At 45.5% G+C, this 21744-nt stretch overlaps 1 protein-coding gene across 3 annotated transcripts in view; it reads left to right on the plus strand.

The window, feature by feature from the left end:
• SH3RF2 (SH3 domain containing ring finger 2) overlaps positions 1-21744 on the plus strand; it is a 115573-nt gene that overhangs the window by 85193 nt on the left and 8636 nt on the right. For all 3 annotated transcript variants that reach the window (XM_014576271.4, XM_075900303.2, XM_006128554.5), the window contains exons 8-10: positions 7380-7612; positions 11088-11455; positions 12335-12640. In XM_014576271.4, the coding sequence (XP_014431757.2) occupies positions 7380-7612; positions 11088-11455; positions 12335-12637 (904 nt within the window). In that variant the 3' untranslated portion in view covers positions 12638-12640. The remainder of the gene's footprint in view (positions 1-7379; positions 7613-11087; positions 11456-12334; positions 12641-21744) is intronic.

Raw genomic sequence — 21744 nt, forward strand, 5'->3', positions numbered from 1 at the left:
ATTGCTTGGCTCCAGGGCAGTGAGATGTTCCTATGAATACTGATTGAAGCTGTCAATACTGTGCATGAATGGAGTGATGTCCTGCTGCCACCGCTCTGGAACAACAGGATCTCATTTCACATTATCCCCTTCTGTACTGTGCCATTGGCCACACGTGTTGTATGTGCTTTTACCTCCCTTTGAAGATTATGTACCGACTGCCACATTTTGCTATTTCGAAATAGCATGTCCACACTGAGTGAACCCTGAACCAAAGTTAAGGCTGACCGGAACCAGTGCCAGCAAGGCATCAGGTTAGGACTTAGTGTGTGGGGCTGCTGCCAGAGTCTAACTGAGCTCCATGCTTAAAGGGACCCTACCCCCACCCTGGACAGACAGTTCTCAGGGTTCCCCTCTTGCTTGTCTACCTCGATGAAGGACAGAAAAGCAGTCCTATCTTGGAGTGTCTGAGTGCCTGCACTTGGGACACCACAGCACTCGGCCACATGGAGCCAGAGCTGCCCCTGGGCATGCCAGTGCATCTCGAGGGGGTTGTTGCCATCAGCCCAGCTGCACTTGCTGCAGGCTGCTATCCAGAGGGTCCATCAGGGGGCTGTCAGGATCCAGGAGACACTGAGGGAGAGCCTCCCCGGTTCTCCCCACCAGGGGCTCGGACCCCATTCCTCCCTCATGTCCTTCCACTAACCTCTCACTAGTCCCCCTTCCTGATGTCAAATAAAAGACACGTATGTTCAAAAATAGAAACTGGGTTTATTGAACAAAACTGGGGCGGGGGGGATGAACCTCTGGTGAGACTGGGGAAAGGAGGTGGGAGAGGGGAAGAGAGAGGGTGGAAGAGGGGAGGGGGAAACCTGGGAGGAGGGAGCTGGAAGGGAGAAGCAAGGGGAAGAAGGGGGAGAGGAAGCTCAGGGCTCAGGGTTGGGGGTCTCGCCAGACCAACTTGACTTTCATGCTAACCTGCTCCTGGGTTTGCATGTGGCCTTTGGTGGTCAGGCTGGCAGCTATCCTGCCAAAGATGGTTGCATTCCTGCGTCTAGTGTGGAGATCATGGACGTTGGGAGCATCCCCCTCAAACCTGAATAAGGTCCATGATCTCCATCCTGGACCAGGAAGGCGACCGCCTTCTCCAGCCCCTGTCAGGCTCCTGCGAGCTGGCAGACTGCTCCTGGGGAACAGTGGAGGGCTGGCTGCCAGTGGCTTGCTGGCTCATGTTTTGTGGCCACTGCTAGCTCTGGGCTGGCAGGCTTGGAGCTGGCACAGGCACTGTTGCCAGGGCCTACCCCTTTAATGTCTCCGGGGCTGGGGGAGAGGAGAGTAAGCTTTCTTGGTTGTGCCCAGAGTGGCCACCAGGGCTCCCTGGGAAGGGCTGGAGGCCCCCTATTTCGAATTAAGTATAGCTATTTCGAATTTGGCATTACTCCTCGTAGAATGAGGTTTACCAAATTTGAAATAAGGGCTCCACTATTTCGAATTAATTTCAAAATAGCAGTTTGCCTGTGTAGACGCTATTAAAGGTAATTCAAAATAATTGTTGTTACAGCCTCTCCCCGAGTTACAAATGAGTTATGGACCAAACACTTGGCCGTAACTCGATCTGTTTGTAACTCAAACCCCATTGAGTTACACGCGACCGTGTTCATAAGCGCGGGTTGCAGTCGTAACTCAGGGACTGCCTTTACGACTGCTCCATGGGAGCTTTGGTCGTAAGTGCGAACGGTCATAACTCGACTGTTCACAACTAGGGGAGCAGCTGTATTTTGAATTAACTTTGTAGTGTAAACATACCCTATGAAATCTCATAGGATGGATCAGTGCTCTCAGAGGAGTTGCTGTATGATCAAAATGAGATGGACAGATGAGCAGTATGGTGACATCCTTCATTCATCTCTTTTGAATCTGAAATTTCAACAGTGTAGTGTTTTCAGAAACCCTTTTCAATATTGCTTAGTCTATGCCAGGATATAAGGAAACCCCAGTTAGTAGCATGAGGCAGCATGCTTGATTACTTTGGGCACTGAAGAGCCATCAGGAACCACAAGTGTCTCTCTGTACCCAATGGCCTCGATAAAGAATCCCCTTTATATTTGTTTCAAGACCCTACTGAAATCAAATATTGTCTTCAGAGCAGCAGTTTGCACCAAACACTGAAAGGTGTTGACCTAGTTATATAAATATGCATTAGCAACCAAGAGAAAGTAATCATTGGAAGATTGCGGGAGACCGCACATATGCATTCTTAGTCCCTCTGTAGTGCTTCAGGATAAGCAGACAATCAAAACACACAAAGTAAAAAGGTGATTAAACTGTTTTCACAGATAGCTAGGTTGCTCCTGAAACAAGGACAAATGAGTACCTAGGCAACATCTTTTAGGAACATCATGGCTTTTTTCTTAAGTGGAGATTCCATTGCTGAAACATTCATTGTGGGTTGCTTCAGCTTCTTTTCTCTCTTACAAGCAAGGCAGTGATGGGGTAAAGTAGAACTATATGCAGAGATGACGAGCTGAGGAACTGTGAGGATTATTTCCAAACCTACCAACTTTCCTCTCATATGTGATCACATCAAAGTGGCACATCCCTTTTCACAAATGCAACAGCCCTGTCACTCCAAGTGCGTTAAGGGAGTGAAGGTGGGAGCGGAAGTGTTTGGACTGACCTAAGGAATAGAAACATGAAATAATGCATGTGAAAATGCACCTTGAGCATCAGAGATGGGCAGGATGGTTAGCAGGGAGTCTATTGGTTTTGATTATTCAAAATTGGACTGGAGAAAGTACTGAAGCATGTACCCGCAGCCTTAAAACACAAGTAAATAAGCACTTCCTTGCTCCCAGAGAGGTGTTGTGATGATAAATATAGGAAGGATTACAAAGTGCTTGGTACTATGCTGATAGATGCCCATCATGAGGGGGTGTAGTCTCCCTCCCTGATGGATGGAGAGAGAAATGTCACTGCCCCCGGTGAGCAGAACCAGGATACTGGCAGCCAGCCCGCTGGACGCAGAGGGGAAGGACAAGAACCAGAATTATAAAAGGCAGCCTTGCCAGCTCTGTTAGAGGAGAGCTGCCAGAGAAGCAGGATGTCTCTCTCCACTGCTGGAGCTTGAAGCTGATCAAAGCCATTACAGTGCCAGAGACTTGGAGCAACTACCAGAGCTGCCAGACACCAGCAACCCTGCAGAGCTGTTGGGACTGCCACTAGCCATTTACCCCAGCAAGACAAATGACAACCCCATAACCCAAGTACCCCGAGACTGTGAGTGTAGGAAGGAGCCCAGGGAAGCTGAACAGGGTTCGGCTGTGTTTCTGACTGCAAACCTATCAGCGTGTTGTGGCCAGGTGTCCCTGCTGACCCAGTGGTGGACCACTCTGTCACTGTTAGGGCCCAGGGCTGGGACACAGTGGAGAGGGTGGACCTGCATCCCTCTAACACACACCCCACCACTTTCAGGGCTGCCAGCTTCCTCGCCATTAGGCCAGGAGGCTTGCACTGATCTGGTGCCTGCCTGCTGACTCTCCTACCAGAGAACTAATCTCCCTTAGACTGCTGTGTTGCTCTGCCTACCTTTAGGCCAGAACCCCTTAACTGATTGGTGCCCTGCTCTGATTGGGGGCCTCAGACAGACAGGCTCCGACTGCTCTGTCTGACTGCAAGACAGAGCTATTAACTATGTATGGCCCTCAGCTAATAGAGGGTTCCAGGCTGATAGACTTGCTACTACCCAGTTGCTGCCTGGCCTGGACTGCAGGCTGGAGCTTATTAACAGTGTGCTAATTCCCCCCAAATGGGGTTGCTCTAGCATAGTGGTCTCCAACCTTTTTACACTCAAGATCACCTTTTAAATGTAAGGGCGACCCAGGTTCTACCCTGCTTCCTGCCCCAAGGCCCACGCTACTGACTCCATCCGCCTCTCTCTCCCTTGTTTGTCATCCTGAACCCCAACTCTCTTTTGGGAGTGGCATGGGGCTAGGGCTGCCTAAGGTAAGTGCCATCCCCTTCAAGATGCAGGTTCTGAATGGCTCTGCCCCCATTAAAACCAGGAGTAGCATGGGTACAGCAGCTACACTGGAAGCATTTCTCTTCCATCACCCAACCTGCAGCTTCCCAGAGCTAGCCCCCACCCTTTCCCCCCATACTCATTCCTGAACACCATACAACTTCCTGTACCCTACCTCCACCCCTGAGCAGTGTAACACAGGACTTGATTCTCCATTGACCTACACTGTGCACAGTCACTTACCCAACTACAAAGCAAAGTAAAACTCTCCTATCCTGATCTAGGAGCATTTTACACTGATGTAAATAACCATAATTGGTGCAGAGCAATGGGGGGATGAGACCCTCTATCCACTAGAGTTTCCCCAACTGTTGCCCCTGCTTTTCAGATATGGCAGCCAGGCCTAGAAGGTTCACATGTCCTTCCCAGCTGCTTAAACCCTTTGGGTTCGTCTACACTACAGCATTATTTTGGAATAACTGACATTATTCCAAAATAACATAGTTCACGTCTACACTACAAGCAGTTATTTCAACATAAAGTCAAAATAATATCAAGCTGGAGGGCTTCTTATTCTGACCCCTGTAACACTCAGGCTACGTCTAAACTACAGGCTTTTTGCGCATGTTCTTGCACAAAAACTTGCGGAGCATCTACACTGCACGTGCATTTTTGCTCAAGTAAATTTCCAGTAAAGCATCGGAACAGAGGGCTTCTTGCGCAAGAGTTATTCCTCTCCCCATGAGAAATGAGCCCTCTTGCGCAAGAGCTCTTGCACAAGAAGACAGTGTGGATGGGCAACAGAGGTTTCTTGCGCAAGAAACCCCTATGGCTAAAATGGCCACCAGAGCTTTCTTGTGCAAGAGAGCGTCCACACTGCCATGGATGCTCTTGCTCCAAAGCACATCTCTTGCACAAAAGCTCATGGCAGTGTGGATGCACTCCTGCGCAAGACCTTTTGCGCAAGAAGCCTGCAGTGTGGATGTAGCCTCATTGTACGAGGAGTAAGGGAAGTCGGAGGAAGAGCGCCTTCTCTCAGACTTCTTGCTGTGTTGACAGTGCCAAAAGCCAAAGTAAGCTATTTCGACTGAAGCGACACAATTGATGTAGCTCAAGTTGCGTAGATTATTTCGGCTTTAGCCCTGCTGTGTAGACATGCCCATCATGCCTAGTTCAAAAACTCTGCACACTTGACAGGGAAAATCAGGTCTGGGGACTTAATCCGAGCGAGGCTGCCCAACTTCCCAGTTTCAAGAGGCTACCGTGCCCGATCTCAGAAACCTGCCAGGCACCACATACCTCACCACTGACCACTGCTGTAGGAAGATCAGATCAACTCTAGGTGTGTGTTCCCTTGTTGCCTTCAGTGTTGGGGCAGAGAAGCCAGTAACAGAAGCTTCTCCTCCTGCCCAAGAAGCCTGTGCTTTAGCAATAGCAGAAGCTGAGTTCTGGGCTAATCTATGCCCATGACATCTTGTGCAGCTAGTCTGCCTCAGAGACTCAAAGTCCTGGAAAGCCTCAGACACATTTCCAACTTGAGGTTGGAGTAGGAAGGGTTTGCAGGGGGCTCACTGCCCTGTGACCTGCTCCTGAACCAGTGCCCCTGGACGAGAAGGGGTGCTTGCATTTTGGACAAAGGAGCCATCAACTGTTCCCCTATGGAATTGCTCCTCAGTCGGGACTATGTGAACACTTACCAGGGAACTCGGATTGTGTCCCCCTGAGGGTGGTCTAATTACCTCCCCGTGATCTCTGACATTGACAGATACACTCAGGCTCCCTTTTTGTTTCTTGCTTTTACTTCACCATATTAAATTGCTCAATTCACACTGAAGATGCTGCCGCTGCTTTGATCCCAGCATTATCCCTCCAAACATCCTGCCTGATTTAAAGGTAGCCAGTGATTATTCTTTGTCTCTCTGGCTCATTTCTCCGCAAGCACCATGGCCCCACCTTCTGACAAACAGAGCAAACAAACAATCCAATACAAAGCCTGGCTCCCCTCAACTCACCTCAGCCATAAGCGCCAATTCTGTATCCTCCTTTGGACAGTTCATCATAAAAACCAGACATGGTTATTCTGACGAATCGCCACACCATTATTAAACCATAAATCATTCTTCCGCCACCCGAGCAAGCTGTGGGAAGGGACATAGATGAGTCAGAAGGAGCTGTACTTTCCTCTCACTGAGGAGTTAGCAGCCTTCACCCTGGGCCGACTTTCACACTGAATTAAGAGCATTTGGAAGGGTTATTTAAGCATCACACTGATGTGAGAGATCAAAGGCCTTTATGGCAGTTTAACAGATTTAGGAGGAAAAGCCAACATGCCCTCTCCAAGGAAAGCAGACAAGGAGAGAAATAATGGGACATGACAGCTCCTCCCAATGGGGCTCCAACAGCACCTCAGTAACTGGGGTCAGAAGGGCAAGCAGTGTAAAAGCTACCGCAGCCTTTCATTAAGGTCCATTGCGCTTGCTAAGTAATTTCCAGTGATAGCTGTACGGAGAGCCAAAGGTGTGATGTCCGTGAGCCGGGTGGACTCACTCAACCAGCTCATTCAGTGCAGGACAATGGGCCACTGAACAAAACCAGCATGTTTTTGCTGCATGGAATCTTTACAACACCTCTGAAATGAAAATGGTCCCTTTTCCCTTTGGAGAAGTGCAAGTCAGACCAGAATACCGCGAGAGGTTAATTCACCAAGCTAGTTTCAGAGCCTGGTAAGCTAAGTACAACACAAAAGCTTTACTTCCCCAATTTCATGGGCTGAGTCAGACCTAATGATGAGTATTTACATGAGCCACCTGACAGCATCTGCAAGATGTTGATGGTTTCTGTGCTGCCTAACACATTAGTAAGTGGGGAAAATGCTGCAGCACCCCACAATCGCTGGCATGTCCCCAGCTGGCATTATGGTGGAACACTGGCACCTAAAAGCTCCCTTTCCTTTTAGCAACCATGGGAACTGTTGCAAAGGGTTCTAGGTTGTGTCTGAGAAGGCCCAGGCACAAAGTGGGCATGTGCTGATGGGAGCAAGAGGGCTGAGAATGCTTGCTCTAACAGAACTAGGAAGTGTAACTATATGGAATCTATAACCATTTTTTTTCCCAACGTGCTACATTTTAATGGGGGGTGGGTAGGGGGGAGGGGAGAAAGATCACAACTAAACATTCTGATCTGACTACAATTTTGCAAATGTTCCTTTCCTTTATAAACTAAAAACAAAACCCAAACAAATAAAAAAAACTTCATTCTGTCTGCAGGACTGAAGATTTGGATTTGAATTGTGCCTCTCTGTAGCTATATTTAATGAACTCTCTCTCTCTCTCTCTCTCTCCTCCCTGGCATTCTCCATCCCTTTTTTCATCTGTACAAGCAGGAAGTCATCCAGTTTCTCTGAATCCAGAATGCCTTCCCTGTATGCCACATGGACATTATCCACTGCCTCACTCTCTTCCCAGGGGAGCATCTCAGAGAGTGGCCCAAGGCAAAGCAGGCCTTTGAAGTCGGCCTTCATGCCCACAGCGCTGTCCTCACCACTGAGAAACTTAACTGTGCCAGCCATCTCAGGACAAACATCACTGAGACGAGGACGTGGCAGTACAAGGAAGAGTAAGTTCTGGCAAGAGGGTGCCTAGCAGGGAGGAGATGGGCCAGTGTGTGTATTCCCACATGGGCAAATGGTACTCGGAGCCTTTAATTGAGACACTCCAACTCAGGAATGAGGTAATATTGGTAACAAATAATATGCTACAGCTCCTAGAGCTGGCAGCTTTATAGACTTCATCCAGCTGGGATGGAAGCCTATGGGGACAATGTCTACACCCGTGTTTCTCAAAGTGGTCTGTGAAACCACTTTGAGAAACCTGCAGACTGGTTGCTCTGGTGTGTTTATTTACTGGCTCCACAGCCATGGGGCCTTACTTCTCCCATTGGCTCCAGTTCACCGTTTGCAGCCAAGGGGAGCTGTGGGAAGTGACAGCTCAGCCCACATCATTTCCCTTTGCCTGCAAATGCCGAACTGGAGCCAATAGGAGCTATGAGGCTCCGTGGCTGCAGAGCCAGTAAACAAACACACCGGAGCAGCCAGTGAGCAGGTTTCTCAAGTGGTTTCATAGACCACATTGAGAAACACTGGTCTACATACTAGGCACTACAGCAGCATAGTTATGATGCTGTAGCTATGCTGTTGTCAGCCTGTAGTATAGACACAGCCTGCAGTGATGGAAGGAGTTTTTCCCCTTGCTGTAGGAATTCTGCCTCCCTGAGTGACAGTAGCTAGGTCAATGGAAGCACTTTCCTGTCACCTGGCCGCATCTCCGCCCAGGGTTGGATCAGCAGAGCTCTGACAGTCCAGGGGATGGATATTTCAAATGCCTGAGGGCCATAGCTCTGTTCACCTAACTTGTAGGTGTAGGCCAGAGCTTAGTCTTGTATAAAACCTGCAGGTGGATGGAATGCGGAAGGCAGGGGGAGGTCTGTCAGGAGAGATGATGTAATGGCCTGGTTAACATATACTGACTAGAACAGCACTGTCATTTCCCACTCCTTGACCCGCCTTATTAATTAACTGATCTCCATTGCTGCTTAAAGTGGGAGGAGGTGATGTTTGCAGGTGCTCTTAAATACAGAGGCCCTAGGGCTGGAGTAATGAGAGTTACTGAAGAATCAATTTGGCTCCTTGAAAATTTAAAGCTTTGATATTTCTAAGAGCTTCAACATGGCCTCTGATTTGGTAACTGATTAGAACTTCAGGTGAAATTCTGTGAAAAAGCTTAATCACATGGATATATTTGACAGCACTTGCACATCTCGCTACCAGATTTTTGGGTGCAAATAGGGTTAAATGTCACTTTCTTTGTCTGTGTATCTGTTTGACCCATGCCCTTGCCCTAATCTTCCCTTATCACCTATATATTGGTCAATATATATATTAGATTGGTTATATAAGTATCTATTGGTTGATTATAGCCTTCTGCTCCAGAGGTGGCTCCATTTCAAGCCAGTGGATATATTAACATTTCTTCAAGATGAAAATGCTGTATAAGTGTAAGGTTTATTTATTGGTATAACTAATAGCTCACCTCTAATACCACCAAACCAGGTCTCATGGAAGCCTGCATGAGATGAGAAAGTATTATTTCACTAATTTTAAAGATGGGGAAATACGCAGAGGGTGAATAACATCATAGGGGAAGTTGATAGCAGAGCTGGTAATCAAATTCCTGTTCTTAGTCCGGCTTTAATCTCAAGACCATCGTTTCTCCCTCCTCCTGTTATACCCTGGTTCACCACATAAAAAGACCTTTTCTAGGGGCTTATGCAGAGCTCAGCATGCCACATTCTTTCCACTAAGTTGGCAAGGTTTCTTTCAGACAGCACTGACTGCCCTGGAATAAATCTCTAGCTACATTTGAGCAACTGAGTCATGTATTTTTCAATAGTTTCAGCTTGAACCGCTATTTAGAGTCACTGGCAGGGGGTGAGGTTCATTTGCAAACAACACAATCAACCTTTTTAGTTTCAAAATTGGATTTCTCTTACAAGTTGTTTTACCTTAATGGACTCATTCTCCCACAGTGGTTGTTTAAAATCAATCTTTCAAGCAGGAGGGAAATTGCAAAAGGAATAAAGCACGTGTGACCTAGAAAGTAAAATTTCAAACAGAATAGGCTGCAATGTGCAAACAACAGATGTCACACAGCAGAGAGGCCAGCTAGTGAGGGCTCAGTTATAGGGCTCATGCTTAGGATCAGTAGTTGACTAGCAAAAATAAAATAATTTTTTTTTTTTTTTAAAAGAGCCCACATCTGTAAAGTCAGCGAGAGTTAAGAATGCACACCATGTTGCTGAAATAACTTAGCACCAGGTAGGATCAGAGCCTTATGGTTCTACCCACCTGTTTCAATTTGTCAGGGGGAGGGGCAGTAGAACTTTGTGGCAAATCAGCATGAAATGTGTCATTGCCTCACCTGTTCATGCAAGGATCTGACATGGAAATTCAGTGTGGTTTTGATGTGTTAACATGGCTCAAAGCCTCAAATAGTCTTTAAGGATCCTGAGGCATACAGGCAGATCAAGGAAAGTCAAGCCTGTCCTAGTCATTGCCAGGCAGAACAATTAGGGACTTTTTTTATTTTTAAATTCCATGGATTGAGTTCTGCCAACATGAACTGACAAAGACGAGGGAAGTATAGCTCAATGATGAGAGCAGGGGATTCCCAACTCCATCACAGACTCATTGCATTGCCTAGTGCAAGTCACATTGTCTCTGTGCCTCTTTTCTTTACATTTGGAAAATGGATGACGATGGTGTTTCTCTATGGGTACGTCTACACTGCATGGCTATTTCAGGATAACAGAGGTATCCCGAAATGGCTACCCCAGGTCTACACAAGCTGCCTGTTATTTAGAAATAATGGGCATGCTATTTTGGCATCCCAGTAACCCTCATTCCACAAGAGTTAAGAGATGTCTCAAAATAGCACGTTATTTTGAAATTTGGCACTGTGTATCAAATTTCAAAATAAGCTATTCAAAATAGATTCAAAATAAGAAACGCAATTTATGTAGTGCAAATTGCATCTCTTATTTTGAGTTTAGGGTGCTGTGTAGATGTACCATAGTACTTAAATATTTGTCTTGCCCCAGCATGCTGCAATCCCAATCAGACTGAGGCTCCATTGTGTTAGGTGCTGTATAAATACAAAGGAGTCCTGGGAAATGAAGTCATTAAGCTCTGAGATTCTCAGATAAAAGGCCTGATCCATTACTTGCAAAGTCTGCTTAGGGCGCCACTGTAGAATTGCAGGGAGCAGAAGGAGTCATATCTGCTTGTCGGTTGTTATTTATAGTAGGCCCCAAACATGCAGAGGCCACTGCAGAGCTGAAGGAATTCAGTCCAACCCAGCCTTGGACAGAGGATGGTCTCAGCAGCCTACATGAGATGGTGGAAGGGATGGACCACAAGAGTTTCTCTTTTCTGATTCTTCTTTTTACATTTTCATATTTGTCCTTTGGTGTCTATTTATTTATTTTCTTTTAACCTTCATCTCCTATTGAGTTTAAAATGATCTTCCTCCCCCAGATGGATCACTCCAGAGGCCCGTGCAGTCTGGAGCTCTCACTCAAGTTGTCGGCTCTCTCAGCCGGACTCCATCTCTCACAGTGCGGCCCCAGCAACTTCAGCTATACCAGCATGTCTCCTGTCAGCCACATGGCACCCCTGCCGGAGGTGGCACAGCAGACCCAGGAGCCAGGTCAAGTGCCTCCCATGATGCTTCATTGCTGCTTGTGCCCAGGGGAGCTGAAAGCAGACCTCCTTCTAGATGTAGCTCGGTGATCCTGGATGCCAAAGAAATCCCAGCAAAAAGTGAACCAGCTCCAAAGCCACCTCCATCAGCTCCTCCCTCCATCCTAGTGAAACCAGATACCTCCCGGAACAGCACTGAAAAGGTAGAGTTAGGATGAGTCACTGCAAGGTGTGTGGTGCACTTTTACCCTCCAACTCTGGAAAGTCTGGAAAATCCTGCTTGGACTGACCTTAGGCTTCCGCTCACTATTCACCATGGTTCAGGTCTCAAGAGGGCCTTACTTCAGGGAGTTCATACTCAGCCAGGATTCCCAATGGGATTGGCTGGGATTTATGCCTGAGTAAAGTTCTCAGGATTTTGCCTCCTCTCCCACAACCCAACCCGACCCCAAGTTTATTGTTAGAATGAAACCATTCAGAAGGCGCAGATACTGTGCAGTCTTGTCTGCAAAAGCCCCTGCTCCCTTATGGCCAAATCCTCACATCCTTACCTAGATCTTAACCCAGGCAAGAGCCTGTGAGGGTCTGAATGAGAAATGAGTAAGGAGCTTTGAATCTGGCTATTAGAACTCAGGCTTGTCCTGCCAGGATTTCTGAAACTCCTGGCTGGCTCCCTTTGCTTGCATGTAATTACTTCTCTAATAAGCAGAAATGGCTCTACTCAAGGAATGAAACCATCCTGATGACAACTTTCCCAGGAGGCTCCTGCACAGTAACAGTAAAAGACACTCAAGTCTCACAAAATGACACATTTTAACTGTCTTTACATTCACAGCTATGCTCTGCAATGTGAAATAAATAATATAACTCAGCTTCTGACAAAGTTTCACAAGTACAATATTTGGTGCTTTTGTTTATAAGAAATGCAACATTCATATTTTCTTAAATAGAGAAAAAAAGTAATGTCTGTCTAATTTGGCCCCCATTTAAAGCCTGATACCTTAGGTGACCACTTAGTCCACCAATATAGTCGGGCCAGCCCTGTTCTGCGGAAGTAACTCTTGACTCTGGTCTCATTTCAGCAAGTGAAAACAGTGAGATTCCAGAACTACAGCCCGCCTCCGTCCAAGCGGCACAGCTCACAGTCTTCGCCAAACCATCCAGGCGGCAAGACTGAGCAGGGAGTCGCCCCAGAGATGACCCAGTTAGAAGCAAATGCCCTGGGCCCCGACGTGCTAGCTCTCTATTCACACCGAATCAGCTCCAGCCCGATGCACTTAAGGAGGACCCTGCACCCAAAGACATCATCGCTGGACCTTTCTGCCCAGGCCGGGCAACTGACCTTCCCTACCAAAAAGAACTATAGCAGCTTTTCCGAGAACTGAAAGGTTTTTCCATTTAATTCCTTTCCAAATGGGGTTTTCTCCTCTGTGGTAAAACAAGCTCCTTACATGCCTCTCACCAACCTGTTAATCCCCTCCCCGCTTCTCTTTACAAGTGCTAGAGATACAGTCAGGAACTTAGCACATCCCAGTTCCATGGGGAGCAAGGCCTCCTTCAGACACTCATGATATCTGCAGCTGGCCTGCCAGTAACTTGGGGGGGGGGGTCTTTGAGAAATTGAGATGGGGTCAGCACCTGCCTCTAATTTTATGGTAGCATCTCATTTTCAGTGACCCACATCCTACAAGCCATATCTGTAGGATATGGCTACACATCAAATGCCAACAGCCCACACTGCCACCATGAGTAAATGCAAGCACCACAAACCAGCATGGAATGGGTTTGTGGACCCTGTGAACCAGTGTTCTCTGGTGTCCTCTGCTATCTTACAGCCAGAGTTCTGGAAGAGGGAAGACGTGTGTGTATATCAGAAATAGTTAAACCTTTTTTGGTCTCCTCTCTGCTGTGAAAGCCCATAGAGATCAAAACTCTGGTTCATTACCTTTCCCAGCTCTACAGGATAAATAAACCATAAATCAAATTCAGGCAGTTCCTGGATGAATTTTCAAGTCCCCCTTTGATGAGTTTTTGCTTCAGTTTTTTGAGCCTAAGAGGAAAAGTAATATTTTTCTGGGGAGATAACCTGCCCTGGATCACTATTGAGCTGCAGCTATTTATGACAGTCATGGAGTCCTTGCACTCATGTCATTTGGATCTTGCTTCTACTGGTTACTTGGTTTTTTTTCTGATTTGCGGACAGTACAGGCAGCACAGGACCTAGATGCCTGTGATTCAGCTATAACAGTGCTATTTCCCTTTTTTAAATATTGTGTTTTAAAAATCTGGGTCCATGTTAAAGTTCATGAAATATTTCTCTAAATATGATGGAGCATTGCACATCTCCATGACATATACTCTTCCTCCTCTCTCCCTATCCCCTATGTACCTTCAGCTGATCTTTCACTCTCACGCCTAGCTATGCGGCCACAGAAATGAAAAGCTGAACTGGAAGGTGTGTCTATCCTTCCTCTGTGACTGTTGTTTAGCAAATGGACACAGCTGGTTTCCATACTTGTGTGTACTTTTGTTTCTAGTGCCAGCACAAAGGCCATCCATTCCCTTTCCAGCTGGAGCATTAGATCCAACAACAACTGCTGCACTGATTCAAAGACCAATATTTAAAACACTATCAAATGTTACTACCAAAAAGTAACATTCTCAGCTGATTGCACAAAACCAGTCAAAGCTCTATAGGTCACTGTAAGCTTTCTCGGTCACTGGCACAGTCTCTTGGAGCCAACTGTTTGACCATAGCATCTTATTTTCAGTTTTGCATACAGAAATTAAAATACTAGAACTCCACAGTTATCCCTGTGCCACAACTGCTCAAAACTTACCAGTGGCAAAACTCAGACCCTCCCACTCCAAAAGCACAGCCACCTAGTGCCTTAAACTATTTGAAAATCTCCCTCAGCTGTTACAGAATAGATTATAGGACACAGAGTTACACAAGTGATTCCAACTAGCCAGATGGGGCAAGATCTTTTTGCCTGCCACAGAACCACAACAGGAATGGTGTGCATCTACCCCTACTAAGGATGTAAAATCCCATTTAATAGGTTAACCAGTTAAAGGTGATGTTTAATTGATTAATGGGGATGTCTGGGGGGCTGGAGCAGCCCCCAACCCACCCACTGCAGTCAGACAGGAGTATTTCCCCCTTCCACTAGTGACACACCTGGGCTTGTTGTGGACAGGGGCTGCTCTGGGGGCCAGAGTTCCTTCTATCCATGATGGGCCCCTTGGGGCTGTAGCAGGCCCCTACCTGTAATGGGCGCAGAGCCACTCCAGCCCCCACCAGTTAACCAGAACTGATAAGCATCACCTGTTAAGAGTGATGGTGACATCCCTAAACTCTACCCAATCTTTCTCATTCCATGTTGCTTAATCTGTACCCTCTGCCCCAGCCCAGTGCACCTGGTGGAACTAGAGACTCCTGGTGGCCAGAAGTGTCTGAGAGCCTCAGCCCTTTTATAGCCCGATAATCAGGATTCCTAGCTTTAGATGAAAACAGATATAACCCCTCGGAGATAAAAGTTTGGGATTATACAAACAAAAACAAAGAAGATAGAATTTGCCTAAAACTAAACACTTAAAATCAATAATACTAAATACAAATATTGGTCTGCAGAATTTTAGGGCAACAGACACCCTTAGGGACAGAGGGGTTGCCAGCTGAAAACTAGGGTGCACCTAGTCCTTTATACTGTCTAGGACTGCACCAGATGCTTCAAAAAATTGAGTAAGAAACACCATGGCAAGACAATCTGGCTCCCCTATCCCACCCACACAAGGTCTTATACTAAGCCCTATTAGCTGACATGCACTACCTAATGAGCAATTGCAATGTACCCTCAATTTGCACACACATTAAGGACAACACAAGGTGCAAATGAGCGGAAAATCAAGCTGTTTGGTTTGCTAAAAACTGTCACTCTGATGACTAAGGAACATTTTAGAGACACTGGGCTAAAGATTAATAACCCCTTGTAAAAAAAAATCTGCACTAAAAAGGACTAGATTTCACCAAATGCATCAGGATACAGAAATGTTTAACAGACATGGGTCAAGATCCTATGTTTTAGTAGTTCATACCTAAAAGTGGGCAGATTTGCCTGCTCATGTTTGACCGCAATTTATGATTTGCAGCATACTGATGAAAACCTAGGTGGCTTTCTGTGGCCACTCTGAAATCTGATGATGGACTAACAGATTTCAGCAGCTGATTCTTCACAAGACTCATCTAAAACAGCTATGGTGCGAGTGGAGAGGGGAGAGTGCTGAGTTGTCAAAGCTACCCAGGAGAATTAATTATGCAAAGAGAGTTACTGGAAAATGCTGCAGGTGTGGAAATATAGTAGAAAGTGGAACCTTGATTTCAAAACAGAGAGGAGGCTATGGGGGACTTTTGCCTCTGGAAAAAGCCCATTCATATGAACACATTAGAACCAAGCCTAGTGTGATAGTCTTAACTAGGCCATTTGTAGAGCCCAAAGTGTAGTTGCTCTGAACTGTACGTGGCCTGTGGGCCTGACAGCAGTGATCTAAAGCATTTACCTTAAAGTCACACCCCCCCTAACTGCTCACTTCCATTAAGCAGCAAAAAACTTCCTCCTTCCAGGCTGCAAGGGCTGGACATGCAAATGCTGAGGGGTACACCAGCCTGAGAAGATAAGATTTTCACAATATACAAAGGCAGCTATTCTTTCTAAATGAGAAGTTAAATTCCTGCTTCCTTGCCAGTGAGCCATTTCAGTTGTCCTCCAACGCACGAATTTCACTCAACATTTTCTCAAGTCCATCAGAGGAAGTAAAAAAAAGAGAGAGAGAGAGAAAGAGAGAGCTATGTTCTACAAAGATGGAGAGATTAGGCTCCTATGGCACTCAACAAGGAGACACTCCATTTAGACTAAAAAGCTTGTTACATCAGGAACTACTAGGATCAATAAAAACAACTTTAAAAAAAATATGTAGTACTGTGGCACCTTAGAGACTAACAAAAATCTATGTATAGTATCATGAGTTTTCGTGGGCAAAACCCACTTCTTCAGGTGAGATGATCTTGAGTGGAAAAAAGGGGAGACCTCAGAATAAGAAAAGAGAGAGGAAAGGTAAAAATACCTGTCAATTGTAGTCTTGGTGCTGAGGATAATTGAGTGAGCTGGAAATGTCCCATACTTAGCTTTCTATGTCAAGAAGGTGTTGAATGTGAGGAAAGCTGGTGTTATAATATGTTAACTAGTTCAAGTCTTTATTCAAACCAAGTGAGACGTGTCAAATTTGCATATGAAAGTCAATTCCTCACTCTCTCTCTGTAGTTGACTTGTGAAATTATTTTGTAGAAGAACGGCTACTTTTAAGTCCATTAATGAGAGCCCAGGTAGGTTAAAATCTTCCCCTACAGGTTTATGTGTGTGACCATTTCAAATATCCGATTTCTGTCCATTAATCTTTTGTTGTAGAGACTGTCCAGTTTGGCCAATATACAGAGGGGCATTGCAGGCACCGGCTGGCATATATCACATTAGAGGACGTGCAGTTGTATGAGCCTCGGATGTGGTGGCTTATGTGGTTAGGTCCTGTGATGGTGTCACTTGTATAGATGTTTGGACAGAGTTGGCTACGGGGTTCACTGCAAGGGTAGGTTCCTCGGTGAGTGTGTCTGAGGTTTGATGTGTGGCTGCTAGAAAGAATTTACTTCAGGTTAGGGGGATCAATGTATGTTGCTCATACACACTTATGCACTAGATGAACTGTATGATTCTATATGGAATATTACTGATGGCTGATACCTTTCATGGCATTTCAGCTAAAAAACCTCAGTCAGGCTTGAGACTGTCAATTCCAATTTTGCCTCAAGCATGATTCCTGACACCTCACATTCATCAACAGCAGAGCCTGATGTGATGGATTGGGAAGCCTAAGGCAGCGTCAATAAAGATCCTCTCTTATTACTGGCAATTAACCCCTGGCTTAGAAGGCTACATTGTTGTAACTTTACAACCTCAAAAAACTAAGGAGAGTCCATTAGTCATTAGTCATGTTGGAAACTCAACTGGTAGTTTAGAGCAATCTGCATGCAAAGAGAGATTTAAGGAAGAAGAACAGAAAGCAAGCAATACACTAATTCACTAGTGTCTTCAGACAGAGACATATGTTGAGGTAAAGTCACCTTGTAAGGTTAATCTGTAGCTGGGGCAGATTTTTTCCCAAGAGACTCCATTCAGGCAGAAAGGTTATGGGAATGATTAAGTATTAATAGTAGAAAACCATTCATTCTGGGGATACAAGAAGTTAGGTGCCCAGCTAGAAATCTGTGCACTTGGACTATGTCTAGACTGCAAGCCTCTTTTGAAAAAGAGTGTCTAGACTGCAAGCGGAACGTTTGAAAAAGCAAGCTGCTTTTTCGAAAGAAAGCAGCGAGTGAGTCTGGATGCTCTCTTTCTAAAAAGCCCTGTTGGCATTCAAGAACGCCTTTTTTCGAAAGAACACTTTTGAAAAAAGGCGTTCTTCCTCGTGAAATGAGGTTTACCGCCATCGAAAAAAAGCCGCGTTCTTTCAATTTAATTTCGAAAGAACGTGGTTGCAGTCTAGACGCAGGTGAAGTTTTTTCGAAAAAAGGCTACTTTTTTCGAAAAAAACCCTGAGTCTGGACACAGCCTTAAGGTAAAGCTAAATTCCTTTCTTCCTTTCCTAAGTCCTGCCCTCCATGCAAAGGCATGAAAATTGGTAGAATCAATTTTGTGGTGGCTTGATTTTCAGAGATGTGGAGCATCAGCAGCTCCCATGGATACCAGTTGTTCAATACCTCTCAAAATCAAACCATTACAACTAAAGTCCTTCCTCAAAACCATATTTACACTAGTCAGATCCAGACTGTATTAGAATCAGTTCAGGAGCTTCCCTTTTATGGGGGAAAAAAACCTCTCTCCACATATTGATGGCTCATAAGATACAGTGAGATGAATGAGGTTTTGTATCACTTGTGGACACATGAGTTTGCAAAGCCATACAACTATCCATTATATGATACTGAGTAGAGAATGATGCATTTTCACTCAAACAAGGGCCGCATATTTAACGTTATCAAAACACTTGTGAAATTGGACCTTGTTCCCATTGCATTGTGACAGTACTAGCAAAATCAGACTATCATAAAGGAGAGAGCATTTTGCTTACATACGCACACGTGCTTTGAGTCTTGAGCAGTGACAGAGAAAGAAAATACTGACAGAGAAATTGGCACTTTGGTAAAATAGCATGTAGTTATTTTGGGCCAGGAAATATCTCAGGCAGAGATTTGCACATGGTGTTTCAGTGCTTTGATGCCATGGTGATAGGTATCCTAAATATACCCAAGATATAGAGAGAGATACTGATGTGAGGAGATCAAAGTGGGGGTGGATGTATTTTAAAATGACAGCTCTAAAGACTGGTTCTGTTGTCTTTGTCCAACCCCTTCCAGCTACAAAATACACCCACCTTCCTGCTTAATACCCACCTCTGTATAGAATGTTATTGTGAACATGTTGCAAAATATATTATAAATCCTTAGCCACCTAGGCCTTCACAGTTGGGTCTTTGCTGCATACCTTGGCCTTTTGGAACATCAAAGGGTAAAGAGGCTGGAACTAAGGTTCTCCTACTCCAGAAGCCCAGGCTAGAAGAAAATCCCTGCTAAGGTTCAAGACAAAGCCATGGCTTTGGCAAGGGACAGCATCTTGTTGCACTGCCTCAGGAGAAGATCAGGAACCAAACTGTCCCAGGACTTGTTAGCACAGGGAAATTGATTGACAGCATAGCCCTAGCAGAATAGGCTCCTCTGCTGTAGCTGTTCTGGAATAACTCTGCAAGTCAATAAGGGTATGTCTACACTACCCTCCTAGTTCGAACTAGGAGGGTAATGTAGGCATACCGCACTTGCAAATGAAGCCCGGGATTTGAATTTCCCGGGCTTCATTTGCATAAACTGGGCGCTGCCATTTTTAAATGAGGAGTAACGGTGGAATGAGGAGTAACGGTAGTTCGGACTAGGAAGCCTAGTCCGAACTACCTAGTTCGTGCCACGTGTAGCCGCGCGGCACGGGGTTCGAACGAGCAGGGATTTAAAAATGGCGGCGCCCAGTTTATGGAAATGAAGCCCGGGAAATTCAAATCCCGGGCTTCATTTCAAGTGCGGTATGCCTACATTACCCCGCTAGTTCGAACTAGCGGGGTAGTGTAGACATACCCTAATATAGTCTGCAATACAAAACAAAAGTTACTTTTATTCTGAAATAGTGTCTCCACACTGGGAGTTGTTCCAGCAGAGTTATACTTTGGATTCGCTGGGTACAGATTTAAATGGGTTTTTATAGGTAGTGACATGCTAGTTATTTCTTATGTGCTGTTGTGAAGGTTTTGGAGGAAGGGGTTATATGGAGCTGGGCAAGTCTTCCTTCCCCCTACACCAAAGATCGACATCAGACCAGTTCCCTCATCCAACATTGCTGGATGGGGTATTGTGGCCTATCACTTCTGCCTTTTATTGTCACCTTTCTCTCCCCACAGGATGTACAAGAAGTCTCTGTAGCACTCAGGGTCTTGCACATCAAAATAGCAAGACCAAAACTTACAGCCTTGCTAAAACCATTGCCTTCCAATTTCGTCACAGATTTGCAGAAAAAAATACAAGGTATAAAGAAAAAAAATGTTAGCAACATCAGAATATCTTTCCAGATGCACTGCAGCATCATGGGTTTGGATAATGAAAATATATTGCTATCTACCAAGTTGAACGTAAAAGAGCAGGCTGATCACACAGATCCTCCTACCACCAACAGTGTTTTGATTATCTGAAGTGTCTGGAAAGGAGCCTTGGGATAGTGCATAAAGTAGTGCAATGGGAATAGGGGGACCATTAATGAACCTCTCTCAAGTTTGTGAATGGGGCTTCTCTTCCGCTCTCTGTATCAGCTCATTTTATATGATTAGTTAGTGAATTAGAATTCAGATCAGATCGTTCATCAGCCCTGTTCTAATTGCCTGCCTAGCAGCTCAAGGCCCTAGAAGTCCTTCAATACGTAACCTAACCCCTTGAGTTTGAACTGCAGTCATGTTTCCTGATGAGAAAAGAAAAGAGAAGTGGGAGCAAAGGCGAGGACCAGAACATTTTAAACAATAGCTTGCACAAGTTTCTCTTGAAAAGTACAACTGTGCCCTGAGCCAGGAGATAGTTGTTGCCTCTCTGGTGAGGCTGAGTGCAATCAGCCTTCTAATTCTGGTAGGAGAATTTACCAACCCAAGCCCCAAATTCTGCTCTCTCCCCTGTCACCACAAGGACAATAACAGTGATCATGAAAATAATCAAAAAGAGGGGCATACACAAAGGACGGCAAGCAAAGGCACAGACCCTCTTCCTCTTCTGGCCCCAGGGCAGTGGCAGGAGCTGACATCTCCTCCAACCCCAGGACTGTGGCAGAAGTACAAAATATGCCCCTCCAAAACCAGCAACATTTAAATTCCTGCACATGCCTTCTGATCAAAAACATGACCTGCCCCAAATAGAATTTTGCAAGGCTAGTTTAGATGCAACCCCTTCCTTGACTCTGTTGCTGTCATGGCCCTTCTAGTATGAGCTTGACAGTTGCACTTGTGATGGGAGGGGGCTGCAGAAGGATAGTATCTGTCCCATGATGGGGATACCTAATGGAGAGTTTTAATCACTTGATAAAATGGATGGGTTGAGATTATAAATGAATTACACTCCAGGAGGATGACCAGTCACATTGGGTATGTCTACACTACCCTCCTAATTCGAACTAGGAGGGTAATGTAGGCATACCGCACTTGCAAATGAAGCCCGGGATTTGAATTTCCTGGCCTTCATTTGCATGAAGCCGGACGGCGCCATTTTTAAATGCCGGCAGTTCGAACCCCGTGCCGCGCGGCTACACGTGGCACGGAGTAGCTAGTTCAGATTAGGCCATTCTAAGGCCACATCTTGACTGCAGCACTTTTCTGGGATACCGTATCCTGGAAAAGCAATGCCGCATCCAAGGAGCGCATCTGTTTTTCCAAAAAAATTTTTGGAAAAGCGGATGTGTTCTTTTGCCATCCCTGTAAACCTTACTGTACGAGGAAGAAGGGATGGCTCAAAATTTTGGGAAAGCCTCTTTTGAAAGAAAAGTGGAAAAAGATACACAAATTGTGGTTTTTCCGACTTCTCTTTGTAGTCTAGACATAACCTAAGTTATTCCTCCTGGGGCTCTAAATCGAGATAGCATGACTACATTAGGGAAGCCTGCCTCAGATTAATTTTGAGGCTTCCCTGCAGCGTAGCCATGTTATTTCGAAATAAGCTATTTCAGAATAACTATTCAGAATAACTATTCTGGAATAGTTTATTCTGAAATAACTGTGCAATGTCGACATAGGCTAATCACAAATCTTGTGATTAACTAGTTAAAGCTGAGAATAATGTATACAATACCAAACCCTGGTCTCGCCC

Source organism: Pelodiscus sinensis, chromosome 16 (genome assembly GCF_052426305.1).
Source record: "Pelodiscus sinensis isolate ZL-2025 chromosome 16, ASM5242630v1, whole genome shotgun sequence".
Taxonomy (NCBI): domain Eukaryota; kingdom Metazoa; phylum Chordata; order Testudines; family Trionychidae; genus Pelodiscus; species Pelodiscus sinensis.